At 39.4% G+C, this 27,294-nt stretch overlaps 1 protein-coding gene across 1 annotated transcript; it reads left to right on the forward strand.

Annotated features, from left to right (window-relative positions):
• Positions 1–574: 574 nt before the first annotated feature.
• ZNF474 (zinc finger protein 474) lies at positions 575–25,687 on the forward strand. Its single transcript, XM_012664285.1, has 2 exons — positions 575–734; positions 23,910–25,687. Exon 2 carries the CDS (start codon positions 24,122–24,124, stop codon positions 25,172–25,174), a length of 1,053 nt encoding a protein of 350 aa, XP_012519739.1. The 5' UTR covers positions 575–734; positions 23,910–24,121; the 3' UTR covers positions 25,175–25,687.
• Positions 25,688–27,294: the final 1,607 nt, after the last annotated feature.

Raw genomic sequence — 27,294 nt, forward strand, 5'->3', positions numbered from 1 at the left:
AATTGTACCACAATTATCTCAATATCTCAGAGTATTTCTAAATATGAGGTGTAAAAAAATTATTATTTCAGATATATTTTTAAATGTTGATCTTAGTTTTTAAAAATGTTTTTTATATCTTAGGACACGTTAGAAAAATAAACGAAGCATAGAGTCTACATCTCGCAGTTCCTTGCATTTTAGACCAAAGCATAGAACACCCTTTGAGAATCAGGAAGAATATTCATCTCCCCGTTTTAGAAGAGACCAAACTCTTCCATTTAGATGATACTTTCAAAAGTCCCTAGAAAAGATCAGTAAGATAATCAGTAAATATTCTTTTCTTCCTTAAAAATTAGTTGAGTTTTCACATCAAAAAGAGCCTTGTGACTTCAATTAATCTGCCTCTCCTTGTCGGATACTCAATCCATTGGTAAAATTCCTGGAATCAATTTAAAAGAAAGCTGAGGTCCACGCCTATTTTGCTGTCTGTTTCTGAGTTCCTTCTCCCCTTGTTTTGGATTTTCCCAGTCAGTTACTAGACAACTCAGTCCGGTTCCTTTTGTTGACAGGTTGCCAGGATACATCCAGGCGACAAAGGCTGAGGTTCCTGTTACCCAGCAGCCTCACGTACTAATACCAACACCTGCAAGAGGGGCTGTGAATCTTGGAGCTTTCAGCTATTCTTCCCGTTTCCACCAGCCCCCTTCTTCAATACTCAGAGGTGCTCAGAATGCCATGATCAAAATAGAAAGGCAAAAAACGGAACAAATGATACAAGATAAGGCTCCCAGAAGGTATGCTCTTTTGTCTGGTAACTCTTAAATCTCAAATCTTTCCTTTCAACTAATAACGACTGCTTATTTTAGATATTTTTGGTCTCTTCTACTTCCTTCTTACTAGTGTGCAGTAAATATTTCCTTGCTATAGAAAATAAATCCAAGGAAAAATAATTAGTCCTTAAGTAAAAACCCTCAAGTACTGCTAAGCAAAGCAGTAAATATCATTTTACATCATTGGATGATGCTGGCAATGATGCGTGAACTATGAATTAAATGTTCTAATAGCTAAAAGGTAATCAAATTCCATGTAAAGGGATGATTTTTAAAATAATTTTCTTCAAAGAAAAGTAGACAAAGTAGATTTTTAACATTAATCCATTATGTATTTATTAGCCAGATTATCCATGAAAGAAAAGGGGTGATTAAAGGCTGTAATTACTCAATTGACTTGGCTGGAGTTTTTTATTGTTGTTTTATTAATTGAGATAAAATGTACAAGGAATAATATGCGACCAATTTTGAGTTCTTAAATTCAAGTTCCTAAAATCAATGAGTTTAATAGATATATACCATGTAACCATCACCTCGGTCAAGGGATGGGATATTTCTGTCACTCCACAAGTTTCCTCACTTCCTTTCTAGCCAATCTTCCCTCCATAGGTAACGGTCATTCTGATTTCTATCACCAAAGAGTAGGTTAGCCATTCATGAACTTTATATGAATAGAATCATACAATACATATTCTTATATCTGACTTGGGCTCAGCAGAATGTTTTTCAAATTTTTCCATGTTGCTTTGTATATCAGTAGTTCAATTCTTTTTACAGATGAGTATAATTGCATTATCTGATTATTTCACATTTGTTTATTCTATTGATTGGTATTTGGTTTGTTTCTAGTTTGGGCCTTCTATAACTAAAGTGGCTATAAACTTGCACAAGTCTTTTTTCCCCCAATTTTTTTTATTTTAAAATGTTTCCAGTTTTATGTAGGTATGATTGACAAATAAGAATTGTATATATTTAGCATGCACAATGAGATGCTTTGATATATATATACATTGTGAAATGTTACCACAGTCAACCTAATTAAAATATTCATCACCTCACATAGTTACCTTTTATTTTTGGTAGTGAGAACACTTGGATTCTACTATATTAGCAAATTTAAAGTATAAAATACATTATTATTAACTATAGTCACCATGGTGTACATTAGGTCTCTGGTACTTATTCATCTCATGGCTGACAGTTTATACCTTTGGACCAATATCTTCCCTTCACCCCTATCCTCCAGCCCCTGGTAACCCCCATTCTACTCAAATGGCCAACAGGTATATGAAAAGATGCTCAACATCACTAATCATTAGGATGTGCAAACAAAAACCACACCTATTAGAATGGCTATTATCAAAAAGATGAACAATAGCAAGTGTTGGCAAGGATGAGGAGAAAAGAGAACCCTTGTACCCTGTTGATGGGAAGGTAAATTGGTACAGCCATTATGGAAAACAGAATGGAGGTTCCTCAAAAAGTTAAACATAGAACTACCAAATGCTCCAGCAACCCCACTGCTGGGTATATATCCAAAGGGAATGAAATCAATGTGTCAAAGAAATATCTGCACTACCTTGTACATTGCCACATTATTTGCAATAGCCAAGATAATGGAAATGACTTAAGTGTCCATTGACAGATGAATGGATAAAGAAAATGTGGTATATATATAAAATGGAATGTTATTAAACCTTAAAAATGAAGGAAATCCTACCATTTTCAACAACCTGGATAACCTGGAGGACATTATGCTACGTGAAATAAGACAGAAATAAAAAGACAAAAACTTATGATCTCATTTATATGTAGAATCTAAAACAAATCTGCATAAGCCTTTCAGTGGATATGTTTTCATTTATTCTGGATTCAGAACTAGGAGTGAAATTGATGGGTGATAGGGTAGATATTTATAATGAGTAAGAAATGATATGTCACTATTATCATAATATGCATTTGCCTGATGACTAATGAAGTTGAGCATTTTTACATGGGCTTGTTGGAGATCTATTTTATCTCTTTCTATCTTTTGTATCTCTTTTTAATGATCTGTTCACATCTTTTATCCATTTAAAATATTTTTCTTTTCATATCCTCTTCATTAATGTATAATCCCCACACAATAAAATGCACCCATTTTAAGCATATAATTTGGTGAGTTTTGCCAAATGATTACATTCATGTAACCACCAATGGTATCAATGTAAGAACATGTCCATTAAACTTTGTAGTCAATTCTCCACCTACTCACCTACCCACCAAGCAATCATTGATGTACTTTTTATCATTACAGATAGTTTGCCTATTCTAGGGTTTCATATAAATGGAATGATTCAGGTTATTCTCTTTTGTATCTGACTTTTTTAGCATCATGTTTTCAGAGGGATCCATGTTATGTATATCAATAGTTCATTGTTATTGTGGAGCAATATTCTATTGTACAGATATGCCATTATTTTTAATCCATTTATCTGTTGATGTATATTTGGGTTGTTTCCAGTTTTTCACTACTATGAGTAAAGCTTCTGTAAACATTTGTATGTGACTTTTTGTGGACATATACTCTCATTTCTCTTAGGTAATTATTTAGAATGCCAATACCATTTAGGTAGGTGTAGGTTTAACTATATGAGAAACTACTAAACAGTTTTCCAAAGTGGTTCTCATGTTTCACATTGCCGCCAGGCGTGTATGACAGTTCCAGTTTTTCCACATCTTCCATTTGTATTGGCAGTCTTTTAAATTTGAGCCTTCCAGTGCGTGTGTCTGGTGGTTATCTCTGTGATTTTTATTTGCATTTTCCTGATGACTAACAGCTAATAATGTTGAGTATTATTTCATGATCTTTTGACTATATATTTTCTGCTGTGAATAATCTACTCAAAGATTTTGCCTATTTTAAAAAATGTGGTTACTTGTCTTAGTTTATACATATATGTATACATATATATTTCTTTTCATATACATGTCTTGCAAACATGTCTTCCTAATCTGTGGCTTATCTTTTAATTTCTTAATAGTGTTTATAATGAGCAGAAGTTTCTAACTTAGAGGAAGTATAATTTATTATGTTTTTCTTTTATATTTAGTGTTTTTGTGTTGTCTATAAAATCTTTGAAAATGTGAAAATATTTTCCTTTGCTTTCTTCTAGAAGCTTTATAGCTTTTGCTTTACATTTAGCTCTATGATCTATCTTGAGTTAATTTTTGTGTGTGGTGAAAGTAGGGAATTGACATTAATTTTCTCCCTCTGTGTATCTGGCTGTTTCATTATCATTTTTGAAAAATATTTTCCTGTCTTCATTGAATTGTCTTGGCATCTTTGTCAACAATGAATTGACCACATATGTGAATTGACCATATATTTCTGGACTTTCTGTTCTGTTACATGGATCTATTTGTCTATCCTTATTGGCATCAATAATTTTAATAATCCAACTTATCTTGGCTTGTAGGTAGTGAAGCAGCTATATAAAATAAATATGAAAGTTAAGATCTTCCAGGACTGCTTTCCAGAAGAACCATACACAAGAATTAGGATCAGGTTGGACATTCTTTCTTACATGTTGCCCAGATGTTTCCCTAGCTAGTAACCTGATTTTAAATGATTCTGTAATAAGAAAAAGGCAAAAATATAGTCATAAATTTATTGAAGAATCATAATCACAGTTAAAAAAAGTATTTTTAAAACTCATATGAATGTGACTTGAACTTAATTTTCATTTATTCATTCATTCGATAGTTTGAATGTCTGTTGTATTCCAGACACTGTTCTAGAGAGGAGAAAAGAAGAGAATATTTATTTGTTCACAATTTCTGCAAGAAAGCATTATGTATGACATCTACCATGTTGCCTATTTAATAATGTATTTCTCACAATTACAGCAAAAATCTATACCTGGTAAAATAAACATCAGATTAAATGTCTTCACATATTCCTATGAATTGACAGAAATTATCAACACTCAAATGTTTACTAAGCAAAAATATTTCCCAGCCTTTCCAAATTTTGCTATTACTGCCATAAAATATCCATTTCTTTTAAGACTGAAAATGTTTCATTTCTATCAGTTACATTTTCCAGCTTATTTTAGAATTTGAATCTTATATATTATTTCTAAGACAAATTTGTTTATTATTATACAAACTAGACCTTACTATGGCTTTTTGTATTATTATACAGACTAGACCTTACTGTGGCTTTTTCTTTTCTGAGTCTACATAATTTAAATGAATATGTAATTTGTGTTAAATCATTTTCTCAGACTCTGGTGAATGATACATTTTCAAGAGCATATACAATTCTAGAAGTGAGTTGTAAATGGTGAAGAATGTGAACAATTCCAGAACACCCTTCCTGAGGGAGCAGTGATATTTCCTGTGGAATTTTATAAACATAGAGAAGCATTTTCTAAATATCACAGCACACAAGTGTGGCAATAGGGATACACCGTGTTGTGCACAACAGAAAGGGAGAATGTAAAGGAGGTAAATTGTTAATAGGTTAAAAGTGACAACAAACAGCAAATAGCACATGCAGGGTGCAACGCAGCCAAGCATTTGTTTGAGAGAAGACAGTAAGAGGAGCCCAATGGAATTCTGTGCAAGCAAAACTTGGTAGGATTCTGGTTGTGTTGAGTGCTGTTTTATAAATTCACGTTGATTAATAATTAGGTGTTAAAATGAAGTCTCACTTGTAAGCTATAATGCAAGGGTTAGAATTTTTTCTTATCTATGTCCAGATAGTAAGTAATTTAGGCCCTGTAGGTCATATATTCTGCCATTGTAGGAAAAAGTAGTCAAACACAAATACCTAAATGATTAAGCATGGCCGTGTTCCAATAAAACTTTATTTACAAAAAAGAATGGACAGCTGGCCAGATTTGGCCTGTGGGCCATGGTTTGTTAGCTTGCGTTCTAATGTCCAAGAAATTCTGATGAAATACCTTCCAAAAATCATACAATGATATTTAAAAACTTGTGGCCTTAAAACTGTTCTTCCTCTGGGTTTCTGGTACTTTCAGGCTCTCTTCAGAAGACATACGACTTCCAAGAAGAATTAAATTTTGAGTCATGAGCACTCAGAACTCATATGGTCAAGAGGGACAATGTGTGAATAAACTCAGCTCAGGAAAGCCAAACTATCAGACTCTCCTTCAGCTTTCTACCTATTCATACAGTGCCCCTCGTGTATGTGAGGGGCTGGCCATATAGCTGCCTTGGTGTGCCTGTCTAGCTCCACTCTCTGGGGGACTCTAGCCTCCTGTTCTGACTGCTTTTTACTTGACAGATAACCTTTACCATGAGGTGCAATGCTTGCTCCAGTCCACAGCCCTGGGCTGGATTCTCATATATCTTGGATTCAGTAGTTACACTTCTAAAGCTATATATTACACTATTATAATACTAATCCCTTGAGTTAGTATTATAAAGAAAAATGAACAAGAGTTAAATGGTCAGGTATGCCTAAGACTTGAGAAAACTGCAAAACTGGCTGTTATACCTTCCTTTCCAAAAGTTGTCTTATTCTAGTCCTCTATATAAATAATAAACTTGAGTTTTGCTCAAAAATTGAATATAAAATCAAGCTCATCTCACTCAGCTCAGTCAACATTCAGCACATTTTGTTAGCACCTACAGTGTGCCTGGCACTGGGCTAGATGCTGGGAATATAACTACGTAGACAGCGAATAAGTAAGTCTCTGTTGTCTTGGGGTTTACATCCAACTGAAGGAATAAGTATCGCACATGCAAACAAATACACAAAACAAAAATATGCGTGCTAAGTGCTGTGAAGAAAAACGGTGACATCACCAAACATAACTGTGATTGTCGTGGTGGCAGCAGTTACATGTATGCACATGTACGCATGTATGCACATGTACGGGCCAGTGTGTGTGTGTGTGTGTGTGTGTGTAGTTTGTGTTTGAGAGAGAGAGAAAGAGAGATTATTTCAGAAACAGTAGTCAGGAAAGACCTCTCTGAGGTGATGACACTTACGCACAGACCTGAAGGGTGAACTGAGAAAGCCAAGCAGAGAACTGGAGGGAGGCCCAGGCAACAGTAAGAGCATGCGCAAGGCCTCTTCCCAGTTCCACCGCCCCCCACCTGCCCCAGCATGAGAAAGAGTTTGGCTCGTCTGAGGAAGCGAGAGGTGAACATGGATGGAGCAGAGCTCGGAAAGAAGAGAGTAAAAGGATACCGAGGCAGAGACTTAGGGAGGTGCCAGGTTACGAAGGGCCTTCAAGGTCAAGAGTTTGGACTTTATTTTGAGAGTAGTGGGACAACCATGGAGCGTTTAGTCAGGGGAGACGAGTTCTGATCGTGATCCAAGGAGTTGAATATGATTGCTCTGAGAAAGACAGATTAGAAGGGGTGATAGGAGAAGTGTTTATTCACCCACAGGCTGACACGGCCTCAGATGGTGAGACACTCCCACTCCTGCCTGGCAGTAGACTTACGAATGCAGCCAAAACATCCAAAAGAAATAACCAGCCACTTCATGTGACACGTGGCAATGCTTCTGTGTGAATTAATGTAATGTCACAAGAGGTTATCCAATATCGAAAAGGTAGAATAGAGACAGGAATGAAAGAATATGGGAAAGGAGATGTATTAAGATGCAAAAAGCAGAAAAAAACAGGAGACGAGAAGGGGAGCTGAAGGAAAATATAAGAAGATGACTGATGACTAGAGTAGGATAAGATGTTTTCTTTTCCACCAAATGATTCATAGGCAATTATATAGGAAATAAAGACATGCTAAATACTTTTTAGAGTGTCTGGCACCCTTTACTTTTCTCTTGCTCTCTTCTCCCTGATTCTGCAAGTCCACATAAGATGGAGACTCTCGCTGGAGAGCTGGGACAAAGGAACATGATCTCATTACCTTCTCAGCCTGGCCCCACCACCAGTGGGACTTCTCCCAATTTCAAAGATATGGTCACAATGTTATCTTAGTAAAATTGCACTTAAATGAACAAAGAACAAAATGGTAAGTAGTGAGGACTGGAAGCAGAAGAAATAAGCAATTGGGAAAACCCCAAAACTCAATTTTCAGTTAGATTTTCAGCGAACAATTTTCCTTATTAGTACCATTTGACCTAGTTATAATCCAGCGTATCATGACCAAATAAGTGTTAGATGGACTGGCATTCTGGCATGGATTAATTACTACATGAAGATTATAACGATGATTATCAATATATTCCCTTGATCTTGAAAGGAATGTGGAGAGAGATGTGTAAGGGTGTGTGTGTATATGTGTGTGTGTGTATGTGTACTAATGTGTATGAAGCAGAGTGCTCAGTGAGGTGATAATAAATATAACCAGGCCATGTGCAGTGGCTCATGCCTGTAATCCCAGCACTTTGGGATGTTGAGGAGAGAGGGTCAGTTGAAGCCAGGAGTTCAAGACCAGCCTGGGCAACAGAGTGAGACCCTACTTGGAAGGCTGAGGTGAGATCACTTGAGCCCAGAAGCTCAAAGTTATAGTGAGCTATGATCACACCACTGCACTCCAGCATGGGCGACCCAGCAAGACCCTGTTTCTAAAATAAGTAAATAAATATAAAACTAATAAAATTCTGATTTCTTGACAATCGTATACATATATTCACTGAAAGGATGGAAATGCATATATTTATTTTGTGAAAGACTATTTACATTATGGTTCATTTAAAAACCATAAATGCATAATAAAGAGCTAATTACTAATGTTACTTGAATCAGTTCATGGCATTTCCTTTCAAAAATACTGAATTATTGCAAAATATTAAAATAAGGTAAATCTGGGATTGCTTTATCTGTTCAGTTCCAACTGAACTATCTTATACATGAAACACATGACATTTCAATTGACAAAAATTAAAACCACATTTTCCTCTTCAGTTAACCTATTCCCTTGTAAAACACCATGTCAAGTGGAGTTTGATTATTTTAACTATTGGGGCCTTTATGGGTGATAGGAAGTTTCCAAATAAAGTTTTCAACAGAGATTCCCAGGAGAAGTAGTATAGGAATTCTGTTTTAGCTAAAATTACTTAAATGAACACTATTCATTCCTTGCTTAAATAAAATAGGTTTTATTGTCACTCACTAATAATTTAATAATCTTTAATGTAACTGGATTTATTTCACTGTTAATTTTGTAACTATACATTTACAATTAACTAAAAAGCATCAAGATTTGTGGTCTAAAATTGTTATTCTTCCACATGATATTTATAGGACAGATCCTAAAGGTATGTATTTTCAAATATTGATTCCATAATGTCTTGAGATACTATTCTATTGTATGTATTTTTTCCATGTAATCATGGTATTATAAGATCCTGGTATTTGAAAAATTAGAAAACAAGGAATCTGATGGTGTGAACAAGTAAATGAAAACCAGCTTACAACCCTTCTGGTAAGAAAGATCAGAGACGGAACAAAAGTAAAATATTAAAAAATTGTCAAAGCCCACTGAAAGCAAATGAGGACACGACTAAGTACGTCTCATCAGCACGTTCCCATCCTGTGATCCAGGGTGAACTAATTATTTCTCTAGATAGAGAAGGAAAACTCTTTTAAGGCAGCTTAGGAGTTATTTGTCATATTTGTCATTTAGTGGATTGCCGTTTAGTCTTTGTAGACAGGACTCTGGGCATGAATGGCCAAGGAAAGTAAAGGAGGAGAGTGAAAGGAAGAGGGTGATCACGATGCCCGTTGGTGTCCCATGACCCTAGGTTGATCGAATTCTCTGAAAAGTTCACCTAGTAGCTGGGCTAACCACAAATCATCACAGAAAACTCTCACAAGCGAAGAGCCCTACTAGACCCTAGTGTTGGGGGCCCTAGGTGCTACGGTTTGAATGTTTTTGTCCCCTCCACTAATTCTCTCTGAAATTCAGGTGTTGCCAATGTTATAGCATTAAAACTAGGCTTTAAGGGGTGATTAGGCCATGAGAGCCCTTTTCCATTAATGGAATCAAGGCTCCTAAACAGGCTTCAAGCAGCACACAGAAGGCTCCTCGCGCTTCCACTTGTGCCACATGGGGCTGCAGCGACGAGGCCCTCGCCAGACCAGTGCCAGTGCCTTCATCGTGCGCTGCCCAGCCTCCATAGCTGCGAGAAATAAGATTCTGTTCTTTACAAACTACCCAGTCTCTGGTGTTCTGTTATGGCAGCATAAACCAGACTAAGACATTGGGAGTGGTCCATCTGCTCTGTATGAAAGGAGCAGAAAAGAGTGGACATAATTTAAAGTATGTTGTCATCACTATGCAATAGTTGCAGTCATGCGGGGAAGGCCAAGGCGGTCACTGAAGCATTGGTATTGTTGAGCTTCTGCTTATCCCAGACTTCTTACTCTGACAAAAAAAAAAAAAATTCCTCTATTTCTTTAAGTGACTGGAGTGGTATTTTCTTTATTTGCAGTGACACACAATCCTCACAGATACAGCATTGAAGTAAACATAATATAATAATTAGCCTGTTAACTCATGAGTGGAAGAATTGGGTTATTTGGAAATATCTCTAATGAATAAGTGTTGTCGGTGATAAAAAAGAAAAAAATGATGTCCCAAAATATCTGTTCTGGGCTCCATTATCAGAGGCAGCATCCTGGGCTAGATTAATTATTACAGAAATCCCAGTTCCAGGCAGGACCTTCTTGCCTGGCTCAAGTATCCCCAGACAGTGGGGTATTTATTATAAGGACACATGTTCATGGAAACCCGGGGAATCTGACAACCAGGCCACAGGCAGCACAGGGACTACCTGTTCCAGGGGAATGCCTAGCCAAGAGTTGAATGGACTTTGTTGTCTGGTCCAGACACCAAAATAATTAATAAGTCATTTTTCACAAAATCTCAGAATTCTAGGGGGAAAGTCAAAAGAACCTCTCAACCAAGTTATTTTTATTGCTGCTGAGTAGAGTGTTAGTAATCACTCCCACTGGTTTCTTGGCTTTATCCTCATTAAGGGCTCTTTCTTCAATTGTTTCAAAAATCTGAGCAGAGCTGGAGACCCCACCCTGCTTCCTGCTTTTTTAGAAGGGTGGAGAAAGCGCCCTGTCCACCGTTATGCTGTGTGAGCCAACCTTTTGTCATTGCCCAGCTCTGTTCCAATCAGCTCTAGCCGGGGATCAAGAGGTGACTAATGTGCTCCAGAGCGTGACCACCTAGGTCCACCGCACCACAAGGTCAGGCAATTTGCCTTAGCAGGGGCTGTGTGTATGGCAACCAGCATGATTAAAATATTTATACTGATTTGATAATTCTGGAAAATACACTCCTATTGCTCATAACTTTTGATTTCTTTCCTTTTCACAACTAAAGGTTAAAACATCTCTTTAATAAAGATCTGAATAAAATGTGATTTGAATTAGCTAGAGAATGTAAACTTTGGAATTCTCAGAATATTTTAGTAAAAGGAAAAATAATTTCAAGAATATTAGTTAGCCTCCTAATTCAATTTTCCAGCCTGATAGATTATTTATGAAAATATATGAAAGAAGACAAATTTTAAAACCATACGATAACCATTATGATATCATACTTACCACCTACCGGTGTACTAAGCATTTTATCCTTTAATCATCACAGCAATCCTGCAAGGTGAACTTTATCATCCCACTAAACATATGATGAAACTAGGCAGAGAGAAATTCCATATGTCACTCATGATCCCACGGCCCATAGGCGTTTGGAGCTAGGATTTGAACCTAGGTCTGAGTTTACAGGAGGGTGTGCAAAAATAACTCTGGGGTGTGGACTAGCCAAGTAGTTACTCGATTCTTTGCTATAAGTTACTTTTTTTGCATTTACTTGGAATAGACCTTATCAATGTATTTTACAATTTGCTTGACCTTGGACTTTTTTCCCCCAGATGAGACAGTTTAATCAAAATCAAGGCCTGAGTGAACTGATCCCATTTCACACAGAAAAAAGAATGGGGAATTGCTTTGGCATTAAAAGGGAACATACCATTAAAAATAAATTCTTTCATTCTTTAAGCTCTGTCTAAATGAAGCAAAATTCTATAGCAGAAGCTCACTTTCTAGTCCAGAAATATTTGTCAAAATTTTAAACAAAAATATTTAGATATATGTCAGCTACTAGTAACTTAAGATGGGACATAAAGGTAACTGAACCAACATTAAACATTTCAATATTGGAAGGAACATACCATACATGTCTGGCTTTGTGTAGTACTCATAGTCTTAGGAAGTTAGGGCAAATTACATTTTTGTAAATCAGAGCAATCTGTTTTCTTAGTAAAAGTTTGCTTTTTAAAGGAAAGTCTGCAATGTATCCATTTAGGAAACAGAACTTCCTTTGTCTAGTCCTTAAATGTTAAATATTAAAGTTCTCCAGATTTGTTACCCATGATCTTTTTTCAATCTTATGTGATATATGTTTTAAGAAAATCTAAAAAATTTCCCATTTCCCATAGGGAAATGAAAATTTTTGAGATTAGCTGGAAGGCTTTTTATGACTTATTTCCAATTTATCTTCCCAGTTACTTATATCAATTATTCATCATCTTTTTTCCTTTCTTATTTTACTCATATCTCATACCCACACAGCCACTCATATCTACAAACTCATACCCATTCACTCACACCCATCTATACAGTCACACATACCTGCACACTCACACCCATCTACTCATATCTGTCCACACACCCTCAATCTCTCACATCCATCTACACATACATATCTGCTTACATCGATATGCATATCATATCCAACAATTCACACCCATCTACACACTAACACCATCACACCTATCCATTCATATCCATCCACACATTCACACTCACCTACACACACTAGTACACATCCTCATAATCCCGCCCATCTGCTCATACCCATCCTCAAGGACTCATCAGCTCGTATCCATCTACACACCCATACACAAACACACTCATCCGTTCATGCCCATCTTTATGCACACACTCATACCTATCTACTCACACCTAATTGCACACCCACACCCATCCGCTCACACACATTCCCATCTTCTCATATGCATACACACACTCGGGCTCCTCCTTGACAAACCCACATACGCCATACATACATCTATCCTTCTTGCCACAAACCAAGTCCCACAATTTTTCAGTATTGAGATATTACCCTATAGATTTGCAAAATGTTACCATTGGGGGAAATTGGGCAAGTGTACAAAGGATTGTGTCTTATTTCTTTCAACTGCATGTGAATCTACAATTATCTCGATAAAAATTGAAATTAAAAATACAATTTATAATGTCATCATCAGGCCTCAAAACTTATTAATAACATTAATTCTTAACATCTGGGTGGCAAGATACATTTTAAAAGGATCATGATGTGATAAAACCAAACGGGATTTTGTAACTGCAGGAAAATGTAAACTGCAATTAAATCTGAATGACTGTGCATGCCTTTCTTCATGAGGAAGCATACAGGCATGAAAGGGAGGGAGTAAGGGATGTCCCATTTGGGGGACAGCTACATCATGTTAGTGCAAAAATTTGCCCTTATGTGACTCTCTTCTACCTGAGAAGCTCCAAATCTCTAAATCTACTCAATTATAGATAAAAATACTCAGTCTCACCCATTTATTAAATTGAAATCCACTTTCTGGGCATTACAGGCAGTATCTCCAATGTTCTTATGCTATTTTACAGTGTATTCCAAATCCCATCTGTGTTTTGCTCATGATTATGTAGTGCATACACATTGGGCATGAGCTGAATAAACAGTGATGCTCATGAACTACTGCTGCCATGGGTCATTTAACAGGGCCACACAGAAAGTGTCGTGGCACAGCACTTTGGAGGATTCATTTTATTCTGGGACTGCATATAGGAAATGACCTACAAAATGGAAATGTGCTCAGAATCCAAGCTGGAAGTGATCTTTCCACCCAGAAAGGGTTTAGACTCCCACCTCCAATTGTTAAAGGAGGCTGATTGTGGTCCTGAGAACACAGTTGAAGGAAGAAAAGTAACACTTTGTTATGCACTCGGCATTCTCATTAACAAGAAATGGAATCAGTTGGTTTGGAGCAGTGTGTATTTAGGTGAAGTTTCTGAAGGAAACAATTAATGAAGACTCTCTGGGATATAAACATGCAGATGTAAACCAAAGGATATGGTCAAGTGGAAAAGGGGAGAACAAGCTCCAAGTGTGGGCAGGAAAGACATGCTGGCCACTTGAGGAGGATGCAAAATCTAACAGGATTATTTCCTCAGCCAATTCTGGGTGAGTGTTCTCACCAAAGCTGGAGAGAGATGCTGGAACCCACCATATAATGAATGTTAGGTGAATAGTTGTGCTTTTGTTACTATAGGATGAATTGTATTATAATTCTCATTCTAGGGGGATGAGCATGTCAGCAAGGCCTGTGGGATGGAGTCTCCCATGGTGGTGTTTCTAATACAGACAGGTAATCTTGCCCTGACAATTAAGATTCTAGGGCACAGTGTGGCCGAAACTAGCTGAGCAACCTCTGTCAGAGGCTACATTTACAAAGATGATTTCTTTCTCTTGGGGTATTTTAGTGTTCTATTACTACTGTAGCAAACTACCATGAAATTAATGGCTTAAAACAACACAAATTTATTATCTTATCATTCCATAAATCAGAAGTCCAACATAGGTCTTACTGGGGTAAAATTAGAGTGTCAGCAAGGCTGTGGGTTTTTTTGGAAGTGCTACAGGAGAATGTTTCCTTGCTCTTCCCGGCTTCTAGAGCATCCCCACATTTTTTGACTCAAAGCTCCTTCCTCCCTCTTTAATGTTAGCAACAGCTAATTGAGCCCCTTTTACAGTGAAAACTTTCTGCTGCTGTTTCTCTCACTGACGGGAGAAAAAGTTGTCCACATTTGAGGACTTCTGTGATTAGACTGGGCCCATCACCTCTAATCCTGCTTTTTCCAGAATATGATGGAGTTAAAGTATAAACCACATTTTTCTAGCAGTGAGCTGGTTGGCATTGCCTTTATCCCTCCAACCAAATGGAAAACCCAGACATCATGGGATGCTATATTCCTCACTCTCTTCCTCATGGCATTTTGTCCTTATTTGTCCTAGACTTTAAAGTGGAGACAGACAATGAAAACAATGAAACCAAGTGAACACAGAAGGTGGGAAAAGAGCCTGTTGAAAACAAAAGGAAGATAGGAAAAATCAGCATCCACAAAGTTGATTTTAAATTAAATTCTTCCAGTCAGATATCCCAATCTTTCCAATCTTACGTGTGACTTAAAATATACACATGGATCTTCCTTTTGTTTACTAAAAGAAAACAGGACAAAGCAGTCGATACTCTCATGACTTCCTTGCTATGTGATAGTTATTGAGCATGGAGTGGAAGGAGGCTTTCTGTAAATTTTAAGCCACAGAACATTTACACTGTAAGCTAAGGAGGTTTTCAAGTAAAGAACTGTCACCACATTGCATGTTTTGCTTGGGCTCTGGGGACACAGGGAATGAACAAGTTTCTCCTAGACACCAGGAGACTCATTCTCGTGGTTTTCTCCAGCAGGGGATATCTTATGTATGCTTTCCTGATAAATAAAAAGTTGGAGTACTGAGAGTTCTGAGTCATCAGTGAGCTCTAACCTTGCGGCCTGTGAAAGAGTGTCTTGTTTACAAGATTCGGTAATGTCAAATGGAATTACAATAGCTTTTCGATGACTTATTTAAACAGAAGATTGAGAGATGTGGGGAAAACAGCAACAAAAAGCCCATGTTCAGAAGCAGCCTTAGCGTGTGGGTGTTTATAAACTACCACGTCTCCGGAGTCAGCACCAGGGAAGTCGTGGTGAGCACATCAGAAAATTGAGGCGCATTCATTCATTCACACACACAGCAGAAACTCAGACCGCCTGTGGGCACTGCTGTTTTTGACTTCCTTCCCAGGAATTTTCCTCAGAAACAGCTTTGGGTGGAGAGAGCATTATTAACAAAGGTGTTGATGTCTGTAATAAATGGTAATGACGATCAATTTAAGCGTTAGCCAGGCTCCGGGAGGCACCGGCCTCCGGGAGGTGGATAAAACTAAGACACAACGTTGAGACTGTTGTAGGGTAAGCGGGAGATGTGGCTAAAAGGTTCCTCCAGGATACAGTGGGGCCCATCTCTTTTATGCCAATCTATCCTGGCCAAAAAGCTCCCTTCAAGGGCAATTGTATTCTTCATTGTGTTTGTTTGCACCTGGACACACTGGTTCGGTGATTGCACTTCTGATACTGCCACCCTGTGGCTTGGAAGTCTGTCCCGAAAGTATTGCACCCAGTTACAGTAAATCGAGAGTGTGAACACAGTGGGCGCCCTGTGCAAGTATGTCACTTACTGGGGGCTGGTAAGCACGTGCATCTATTTGTAGTGCTTTAAATTTAAATACTAAAACATGGGTATCTGTACTTTTTTACCCCAATTTTTTTTTATCATAATACATCATCATTAGACACTTGATGGATATAGATCTCATTCTATTTTGAGAAGAAATTACTATACTGTTCTTATACATTTTTGGCTCATACTCATTTGTAGGTACTTTGTAACAAAATGATCAACTTGGCAGAAAGAAAAAGTGCGCCAAATTCTGGAATCCCCACAAGGAAGCATAATTTTCTCATGAAGTATTTCCAGACCAAATTTTTAAAATCCAACAATAGTCTATATTGCTAATAGCTTGTGTGTAGTTCTTGCTATTAACTGATCCTTTATGTAGACTGGTAATATAACGTAAGACATCCAACAGTCCTCATCTGGGGAGTCTTTTAATGGTAAAGCAAGGTCCCCTGGCTTAAATAGAAGAGTAGCTTTTATTCTATCAACTGATAATTAAATAATTATAACAATTATTTAATAATATGATAATTAAATAATAACATAATAATTATGGGAATGCCTCTAAAGAGTTTAGATGATCCGCGAAATACATTTTTTGGTCCGTGTTTTCCTTTTTTCCATTTTTTTCTTCTATTGTCCCAACTGTAGCTATTCTAAACACTGAGAATAGCCTGATGTTTTTTTTCTCTGTAAAGTTGTATGTATCATCTCCTATGAGCCTCCAACAACTTATGAAAATTCTTCTTAGGTCACTGATTCTTTCTTTTCTCTTTGTGTTTTTTCCTCCTTCCTAGAATCAAACATTTCAGTCCCAATCTACCTTCATTAGGAAGATTCCTTTCTAAATGTTTACTAATAAATATGCTCTGTTTTTAGTAATTAAAGCCTGTAGAAAATATTTCACTTGAATCCCCAGTTTCTAAAGGGCTTGGGATTCCCAGTTCCTTGAAGTGATTTTTCAAATATTTAATTAAGGAGAAAATGAAGGAAAGGACACTTTCAAGCAAGAGTTGCGAATGGTCACAGACTGAAATGCCCCTGAAGCTGAAGAATGAAGCAGGCTGGTGAGAAACTTTGGCAGAGTGAAGACTGGCTGTCTGACCTGCAGGCACGGCCCTTGCTCAGTTGGATGTTGCCACGTGGGAATGTGGGCGCTGTTTGGCCAGATCTTCCGCCTTTTCAACAGAAACCAAAAATCCTTATTTTATGTTACATCCCTCAATTTTAAAACAATGACAACGAAGTCAAACATTTTCAACTCTTTGCAGACCAAAAAGAATGTATCTATGGACCAGATGTGCCCTATGAGGCAATGCTTTAAACTCTTGACAAAACTCTGTTGATATAGAGCTATTTTATTGGAGTAGAATTATCCAAAATGTGAGAAAATATGTATGTGAAATTCCTTTGAAAACTTGTTATCAGACTGCCTGACTCCCCTGGGTTTTTTTGTTTGTTTGTGGTTTTTTTTGTTTTGTTGGAGATTTTTGCTTATCCTTTGAATTTCTATACATTATAGGCCTCTAGTGTGATTATACTAATGGTTTCCATAACCAGTTTTCCACCAAATGTCAGTATTACAATTATATAGTCATACCTGTGTGACATTCATGACTCTTGGGTACTGTGTGATTTGGATACTCAATATAGAGTGAAAATTATAGTCTTGATGTAACAATAGCTTTCACAGGGTGATATTATAAACCTTAACAATGTAAAATGTCCTTGCAGAGGGCTCTACTTAGAAGCGTAAAGAGTGCATTTCTCCCATTTTTTGTTTTCATAGCTTTTCTAACACCATAGACCATTATGTCCACAACTGACAGTTAGATTGAATGAAAATGAAAGAACAGTATATTCCCTCAAAGCCGTGCCTCAGGCTAAGTAACTTTTGTGGAAGTGTTTCCATCCTTACCTTTCGAATGCTCTTCCTGTGTTCTGAAACCATACTGCCTCCATGTCCCAGCGGCTCTCACATGGCCTCTTCCACTCACATGGGACTTGCTGAGGACCGCAGGCGCTGCTGCCCAGGCGCTGCCCGGAAGGGAATGTGCAGAACCAGTCAGAGTGAGGGGTGAGCCGGAACAGCGCCCCTCAGCACTCCTGGTCATCCTCAGTCTACGAGTCGGGTCACTTTACTTTGACTCCCTGTGAGGCGGTGGCAACCTTATGGCTGGGTGGTCAGCAGGGGAACAGGTGTGATATAAAACTTAGGAAAATATAAACATGTAAAATGACAGGTTCCCCCTTATTATTTTATTCAGTTAGTGGCAAATGGAAGCGCGATACTTTCTAGCTCTGGAAACATGACAATGGTGTACAAATCACAAAAATGCATTCTCAGTGGTCTGAATGAGCCGAGGGTTAAATGTTAAGATATGCACCTCACTATTTGCTAAGGGGCTTTGAATGAATTCATTTGCATTTATATTTATCGTAATAAGTAATATGGAGCTTGAATATCACCGATTTTTATTACTTGTATTCTGAGGGTGGTCATATATCAGTTTGAATTATTAAAACTTAAAAACTTAGAAGAAGTCCCTTATGGAGTTGAAAACCAGATCTCCAGGGAGGAGGCACAGATTGGCTGGTGGTGTCGTTTTGTGGGGGAGGGTCAGTTAGTCTGGTTTTACGAGTGTTGGAAAATTGTAGTTCAACTGGGTTCCGCTGCTGCTACGGGAAGGGAAGGGGCGGCTGCTGCAAAGGGAAAGCAGTGTTCCTGGGCTGATGCTTTAAAAAGGAGTGAGTCCCTCTTCCTCCCCACTTATGCGTTCTCCTTCCAGCACCCCTGCTGGCAAAGCATAACGCGGAGCCAACTGGCAAAGCAGAAATGGGCTATGCATAGTCCCAGTACTGGCATCAAAAGCTGATTATAGAAAAGAAGGTTGTGAGTATAGAGACAGTAAGTTAAAAACCACACAACATTAATATCTCCTAGCTCATAGAAAAAATAGGTTTTTATTTTCTATAAGAAAAATATATCATTAACATTTGTTCTAACAACAAAATATCTAGGAAAGGAAGTATTGTGAATCAATTTCTCAAGAACCATTGATTCTGTGTATATAGCTTTTTTTTTTTTTTTTAAGAGATGAGATCTTGCTCTGTTGTCCAGGCTGGAGTGCAGTGGCATCATCATAGCTCACTGTAGCCTCTAACTCCTGGGCAAAAGTGATCCTCCTGCCTCAGCCTCCTGAGTAGGTAGGACTACAGGTGCATGCCACCATGCCTGGTTAATTTTTAATTTTTTTGTTAGAGACTGGGTCTCGCTATGTTGCCCAGGCTGGTCTTGAACTTTTAGCCTCCCCCCTTAGCATCCCAAAGTGCTGGTATTACAGACATGAGCTACCAGACCTGGCCTCAAGTTTTTTATTTCTGACTTTCAGGAAAAAGTGTATATTTAATAAGTCAAATTTTCACCAAAACGCATACTACCTCAAAAAAATTTGCTAATCAAAAATAGATCCTGAAATTTGAAATATCGCCATTAGAATTAATTTGTGCTAAACCAACGACCACTATTAAAATATAGATATATCTCAATTAGTATTAGGTTTTCATGTGAGTAAGAGACCCTTAAAAAGAGGCTAAAATACAAATAAACATTTATTTCTTACATGAATAAAAGTCCAAGGAAGGCACTCCAGGGCTCAGATCGTGGCTCCAACATTATCAGGGACCCAAGTCCATTAAGTCTCTGCTCTGTCATATCAAGGGTTATGCAGATGTAATCTGTTCTAATATGGCTGCTAGAGCTCCAGCCATCACATCTATATTCTAAGCATCAGTATGAAGGAAAGGAAGAGGAGCAGACTGTGATCCGCTTACAACTTCTTACAAGTTCCACACAATACTTCCACTAGCTACAAAGGAGCTTGTAGACTTTTAACTGGGAAATCGTGTGTCCAGGTAAAAATTGGTACTCTCTTAATTTGAGGAGGCTAGGCAGAATGGCTACTGGTAGAGAACCAACTGTCTCTGCCAGATGCTGCAAAGGATATTACTTCATCAGTCATAAGCCTTGGTGTGAACAAGTCCGTAAGCTGCTTTCTGAAATGAGATTTCATAGGGAAGAATGACTGGAGAGTATATGAGGAAACGGGGCGGGGGGAGTGGAGGCTGCCGAGTGGGGGGGATGCAGGACCTTGAAGACAAAACTCCTCTATTCTAGAATTTTGCTCACAGCCAGCATCAGCCCCAACGCCATCTTCCTTATTTACATTTTCATCCATTTAAAGAATTTGGTTTCTATATTAACAGGGAATGGGTCATGTCATGGATCATTTATATTTTGTTTCAAAGGACTAAATTATTTTTTAGAAGATTTAACCCTACTTTTGGTTGTGTTCTTCCTCATCTCTTTTAGAGAAACACCTTCTAATGCCAAGAGGGGTTCTGGATTTCCATGGCTACTGCATTCATCCTTGTGACTTTGTCTCTCCCTTCCCACGAATCCCAAAGGGGTTGGGCGAAAGGCATCTTATTGATAAAATGTGATGCTTTCCAAGACATTCTTTACATGCCCTTCCTTGTGCAAATATGGTCAAAATGAATAATTCAGGCCAACGGAGTGAGCATTTCTCCAGCGATGCTTGGGTGAAACTGTCTGGCTTTGCAAAGTAGTTCTCTTTATAGACTAGCAGCATTACTTTACGACGTGTCTGGGTGACAGGCCAATTCCTTAAGTGATTTAAGTATAGGTATTTAGTATTTTCCAGCACTTTTGCTTTTAGAACTAACTTATAGGGTAGAGCAGCTGACCATGCTGTGCCATGGCACATTGCCTTGGCAGAATCACTAGCAGAAACATCATAACTTTCTCTATTAGCACCTCAGTTCCCCCAAATTTCACTAGCTTCCAGCTACCTTGTCTTTCATACTTTGATATGTTCACTCACAATAAGCAAAAAATTTCAAGAGGACATTGGAGGAGAAGGGGTGGTAGGACAAAGAAAAGATGAAGATTCAAATGAGGATTTTATGATGTTTCTTCATGTTTGCTGCAGAGGAAATATCTGCAGTTCACAAACGTTTGTGTGGGGTCAAGATCCGTCCCTAATCACATAGGGAAGTGGCTGCAGGCTGAGCCCCGCCCGGCCTCTGTGGGCAGCCTTCACGGTCACCCTGCGCTGGTTGTAAAGACAGACGAAACGCGCCATTCCTTGCTGACCCACTCTGAGCCCCTCACTCATCCCTACCCCTGGCTGATTCTATTTTTCTTAAGATATTGGTGAAATCAGAAAAAGGATCTACATTGAACATCACTCAGGAAAAACCTTCATCTAGAAAACCACCTACATACAGCAAAATTAAACAGCCCCCGTAGCTTAAGGAAAAACATTGCCTTCGGTAATCCAGTCCCTCTTCTGCTTTTTCCATCTCGGAGGTTTCTCTTCTGTGCCCTGTCCGCTCCTCCTTCCCCTAAAGGCGAGCGTAAAGGCTGTGGGAGCTTCGCTACCTTCCCACGAGGCATATGAATTGCACATTAAAACGGGGATGCAAACTAAAGGGAAGAAGCTCTGCCGGTGGAATTTAGGCAGAATGAATAATGGAAAGAGCTGAGTATCGGAGCCAAAGAGAACTGGAAAGGATTCCCAGTCCTGTCATTTAGAAATGGACTGTCTTGGGCAAGTGACTTCTCTTTTCTGAGTCACACTTTCTTTATTTATAAAATTGAAATAATAATACCTGCTTCATAATTATTTGAAAATTAACTAAAATTTTTTTATAAAAATTTGTGCAATATGTGGTATGTAATTAGCATTCAGTAAATATTACTTCTCTTACCTTATCAGAAGGGAGATGGAGGAGTTGTCAGGGCAAGACATGGGGCTTTCTCGATATTCTAATAGGCTGGGAACAGAATTGACAATGTCTGTGCGTGCGTGCGTGTGTGTGTGTGTGTGCGCACGCATGTGCATATGTGTATGCGTGTGTATGAGAAAGGGGGTGTTCAGGGGAAGGAAATTTACTTGATGGCATTAATTTTTGTAATATGTAGTCTTAAGTAGTGTTAGTGTGCAACTTCTTGGTATCGAGGAAAATGAAACACTAAAGGTCCTTTGTGAACAAGAAATCAGAGCCGATGAAGCAGAGGGGTTTGGGGGTGATTTTGCCCATGGGCTGATAAATATTTTGATGAAATATTTTTACCTTATTCCTGTGTTCCCTAGACTTACTTTCTCTTTTGGACGGTGCTGATCAAGTGATAAATTTCTCTCCGCTTCATTTTCTGTGCTGGACACTCTGGGGCCAACACATACTTTTGCCACATGTGTTAATATTACTGTCTTGGGATCTGTCAAAATGAAGAATAACTTCCTTCTCCATGCCAGACCTGATTCGATATTCTTCATGGCAAAGATTCAGACCTTTCTTGGCACCGAAGTGCAAGAACTGGGCACAAGTTTTCCAGCTCTTTTTGTCCCTTGTCACGCCCAGTGCCCGGTGTTTCCGTATTACCAGCACCGCCGTCCTTGTTCTGCCTGAACTTGAGTGTCTGCGTGGTGTGCAGGGTCCAGCCTCACATCAGCTAGGTCTTGCTCCTTCTGTGATGGAGGACGGGTGCTCTAGAGTCTCCAGCCCTGATCTGGGTCATCCTTCAGGGAATGAATAAGGTCCTGAGGCTTCTGAAAGCAATCATTTCTGGAGCTAGATTATAGACCCGTGGTAAAATTTACCTGTGATTTTCCCAAGATGAAAACTTAGGCTTCTCCCATAGTGGGATATTATTAGCCCTCTCTTTTGGTTTGTTTGGAAAATCCAGTGGACTGTTTTTATTAAAATATTTAGAAGATATATATATATATATATATATATATATATAAAGAGAAAGTAAGTATGATTCCTAAAATAAAGAGCATTAAGTAACATCTGAGCATCTTTATTCCATGGAAGATCTGCAGATACCCATGGGTGTAGGCCTAGGTTGCATTCTTTGCTTGAGAATTGTGGCCACGCTTTATTAATATCCCTTTCCCATAAAAAAGAAAAGTGGATACATGGTGAGTTATACCTCTCTGAGGGTTTTCCTGATAATCCTTATATTAATAGGATTCACTATTGCATTAAATTACTTCTTTTGCAGGGGTTCTTAGTTTCAGGTCCATGGAAGCTTAAGAAGTCTGTGAGACAACTATATCTCAATTAAAATGTATATCACAACTAGAAATACTTGACAAATTATTTCAATGACTTGTAATATTAAAAATTTTATTCTTTGCTTTCAAAAACATTTGTTCTGAGACAAAGTCCATAGGCTGTCCACAGAAAGGTCCAAGGGATCCATGGAACTAAAAACTTAAGAATCCCTGAGGTGGTGGAAGTTTCTGTGGGCTTCAGGAGGTCTTTTCATATGACCCGCTGATGTCGTTAATCTAATTTTCAGTTTTTGGTTTCTTCCTCTATGGTCTCACTACCCTGGACTGTTGGTTTCTGCCATCTGTGTCTATGTTGTGCTGTAATTGTCAGTTTTTCTTTGGACAGAACACTACTTTCACTATGGTAACGATGTAATTCACGATGGAGAATTTCTTCATATTTATTTCAAAGTGTATTGAACAAATCCTATGGTGTTGGTTACGATGCCAGCCAAAGGGGATACAAGGTCAAAAAAACAACCCACTTCCCTTTATGCCTTTTATCAGCTTACAGTCAAGGGTGTGTGTGTGTGTGTGTGTGTGTGTGTGTGTGTGTGTGTGTGTGTGTGTGTTTATACATAAAAACTTCCTGATTCGTGTCTCCCCCACTCCCCCACAGATTGTGGAGACATCTGAGGCTTAATGGGGACTTTCCAACATTCCAGACTGCTGCCCTGCAATGAAGCTCTGAGTCACGGTCTTTGGGACTAAGGTACTGGCAGCAGTGTGAACCCCAGGACAGCCAACCTCGCTAACCTTCACTCTAAGCAAAAGCCCAAAATGAGTCTGACCTGAAGTCAGAGCAGGCGCTGGAGAAAGACTTCTTTGTTAATGGAAAGAGGAAAGGAGAAAAGGGTTTCCAATAAATTGCAACAAACTTTTCACCATTCTAAAGAACCCACCTTCCTTATCAACCAAGCTGTTCTATCCAGTGAGTCCTATTCTAGCCTTTTGCCAGAAACAGAGTGTGCCAATCCTGGTGAAAAAATAAAGAAGAACACTCAGAAAAATAGACCTGGGACTGTTATACTATCAAAACTGGCAAGTAGGAGAATTATGTCGGGAAGCCAGCTTAGCCCCCCTGTGATCCCGTCCCGCAGGCCTGGATTCCGAGTGTGCTATATCTGTGGCCGAGAGTTTGGTTCCCAGTCACTTGCCATTCATGAGCCCCAGTGCTTGGAGAAGTGGCGTATTGAAAACAGCAAGTTGCCCAAGCACCTGAGGAGGCCAGAACCCTCCAAACCACAGCCGCTCAGTGGCAGTGGGTCCTCCAGTCTCCAGGCAGCTAATGAGGCTGCATTTCTGAGTGCCCAGGCCCAGCTTCTGCCCTGTGACTCCTGCAGCCGCACATTCTTGCCAGATCGTCTTCTTGTTCACCAGAGAAGCTGCAAGCCAAGGGGTGAGGATCCCAGAGCACCAAACCCCAACAGGTCTGACGGTCTTGCTGGTCTCAAGAAAGTTCCCAGTGGAATCTCAGCCCGACCAAGGACTCTTATCTGCTACATTTGCGGTAGGGAATTTGGCACCCTGTCTCTTCCGATTCATGAGCCCAAATGCCTGGAGAAGTGGAAAATAGAAAATGACCGGCTCCCCAGAGAGCTCCGCCGGCCACTCCCACAGAAGCCTCAGCCCCTTCCAACTGGACAGTTGAGCCAAGAGGGAGCGAGTCAAGTTCAGCTTGTACCCTGCCCGAATTGCGGCCGGACCTTCGCCCCAGACCGCCTCCTGGGACATCAGAGAAGTTGTAAAGCTCAACCTCGTGGGCCAAAAGATCAGAATTTGACCTTAGGGAGTAAAGGTGGTCTAAAGGAGCCCAGTAATCCCAAGCAGCAAAGGACCATGGCAGAACCCAGTGTAACTGATAAGGTAATTCATGCCACATGAGACGCATTCGGTGGACCTGCTGGTACCTCCTGCCTCCAGGGAGTGAGAGAAAACTGTCCCCATAATCAGCCGCCTCAGTCCCTAGGATCTTTTCTTTCAATGCCCTATTTCTGCCTCAGTGTAGCTTGTGCAGGTTGACTCCCTGTCGGACTCTAGGAGCCATAGCTCTCTTGGCAAAGTAGATATAAGAACAACTTTGCCTGATGGGTTCATGTTCCTCTTCAATTCTGCTGCCTAAAAGAAAGAGAGATGAGCTTCTTTTTTCCCTGATCCTTCATACCAGTAATCCCTGGGAGAGACTGTAATTTGAAAATGAGTCATTAAAGCTGTGTCTGCATTACAGAGATATAATTCCCATTCCAACAGCCAATATTTATTGCTGGTTTATTTTAGTCATCTACCTTAGGAATTCATTTTTGGCAATGCTGGGTCATGCTGAGTTTATCTTACTAAAATAGAATCTGTGTCAAAGACCCCAAATGACTTTAGCAACAGTTAAATACTGGAGCACTTTCAGAAATACACATGCTCTGTAAATACAGCATGTTTTCTATTAACACTTATATGATTATAGTGAGTAGGGAATTAACCCTAGCAACTAGATTTATGTTCATGGTTCTGGGAGGTGCTTAATCCCACTGCCGTTCTGTGCCCTGTGTTCAGCCCAAACAGCTCTGACCTCCCGCTTGGGCCATTCAAAATAAGCATGATCCCAGGGTCCCCAGGTTATATGGCAAAGAGTTGTTGGGCTTTCACCTGAAGTTTCTTCATCAGTCAGGATTGGGGAGGGATGCTTATGAGGGTGGCTACCTGAAAGAGAGGGCATGGTCCAGGCTCTTCGTCCTTCCATAAAGCCCGTTACCGCATGCACTGTCTGTGCCAACCTTACAGAATACCAAATCATGAGAAATAGGAAGTGGTAAAAGTCTTTTCTCCCTGGCTTGCTACTTGAAACACCCGGCTTGCAGGGATTCTTTAAATGAACTCTTAGGAAAACTAAGGTTACATAGCATTTGTAAAAGATGAAACAGAGGGATTGGTGGGGGAGGGTGCATCCTTTATTTTTAATTCCATTTTTACTTCTTACTTTTTTATTTTAGTACTTTGAGAACTGTCTAGGCCTTCTTCTCAAGGTCCATGTTTAAAATAAAATGATTATGGTCTTACTGGTTTAGGAGATTCCAAGACAATGATTCTAAAGCCGAAGAGTCAGACTAACAGATGCTGGGCAAGTTTTCCAATGAACGTTGAAGAAAAAAAAACACTAGTTTCTTTGCCATATGAAAAACCAAACTCTTCAGTGTGGCATGGTCTTCAAGCTGGTCTCATAAACATGATCTGTTTTTCCCATCTTCTGACTGTTGCTTTTCTTCCAAAACGTGTGGGGTCTGGATTCAGAGAGCAAAAGAATGCGTGTCTCAGGGCCACAAATCAGAAACTCTTCTAGCGTTCCATCTTGCAGCCCTGTTTCTTGATTGTATGCGTTTATTTCAAACGTTCTCATTACAGATCTGGAGATAGGGAAGAGTGTGGTCAGGATTCCTGTGCTTGTTGTTGTAACACATACTTTGTGCTCAAGAGTGGAGCCAACAGGCTGGGCACAGCATGTTCTCACTCTCACGACTGCTAAAAGAGGCTGGCCTGGGCCCACAGCGTCCCAAGAAGACACCTTCCTGACTCACCCAGTCGTCTGGAGGGGGGAATGTCAGGAGAGGAGAGCAGTGGCCCCTCAGTGACTTGTGCATTTAGGTGAGAGTAGGGGGAGGCCATCTAGAGGACATGGCTGTGTCAGAGCACTCCGAACCCTGCTTTCCGGCCTGAGAACGCACGTGTCTGTGGGAAACTGGCCCCACCACTGTGAGATGTGTGCTGGCCTGTTTGGGGACCACACAGGCTTCAGGGGAGGGCACAGAAAGGTCATCCAAGATAGGGTCCCTTTAGCTGCCAGACTTACAACATGTTTGGGTTAATAAAAGTGGAGAAAACTCCTAGGCTTCAGAGAGCTTAAGATCTTTCAAAGCAATGGGGTTTACCCCTTCCCTGGGGAAGACGTTTGCCCTTCCACAGCGCTTTCAGCAGAAAGCCTTTCCTTCCTAGTGCAGTTTTCTTTTTTAGTTACT

The sequence above is a fragment of the Propithecus coquereli genome, unplaced genomic scaffold (genome assembly GCF_000956105.1).
Source record: "Propithecus coquereli isolate 6110/MARCELLA unplaced genomic scaffold, Pcoq_1.0 Scaffold88, whole genome shotgun sequence".
Taxonomy (NCBI): domain Eukaryota; kingdom Metazoa; phylum Chordata; class Mammalia; order Primates; family Indriidae; genus Propithecus; species Propithecus coquereli.

Coding starts and splice junctions, on each gene's coding strand:
- ZNF474 (XM_012664285.1), top strand. CDS start 24,122: ATGGAAAGAGGAAAGGAGAAAAGGGTTTCCAATAAATTGCAACAAACT.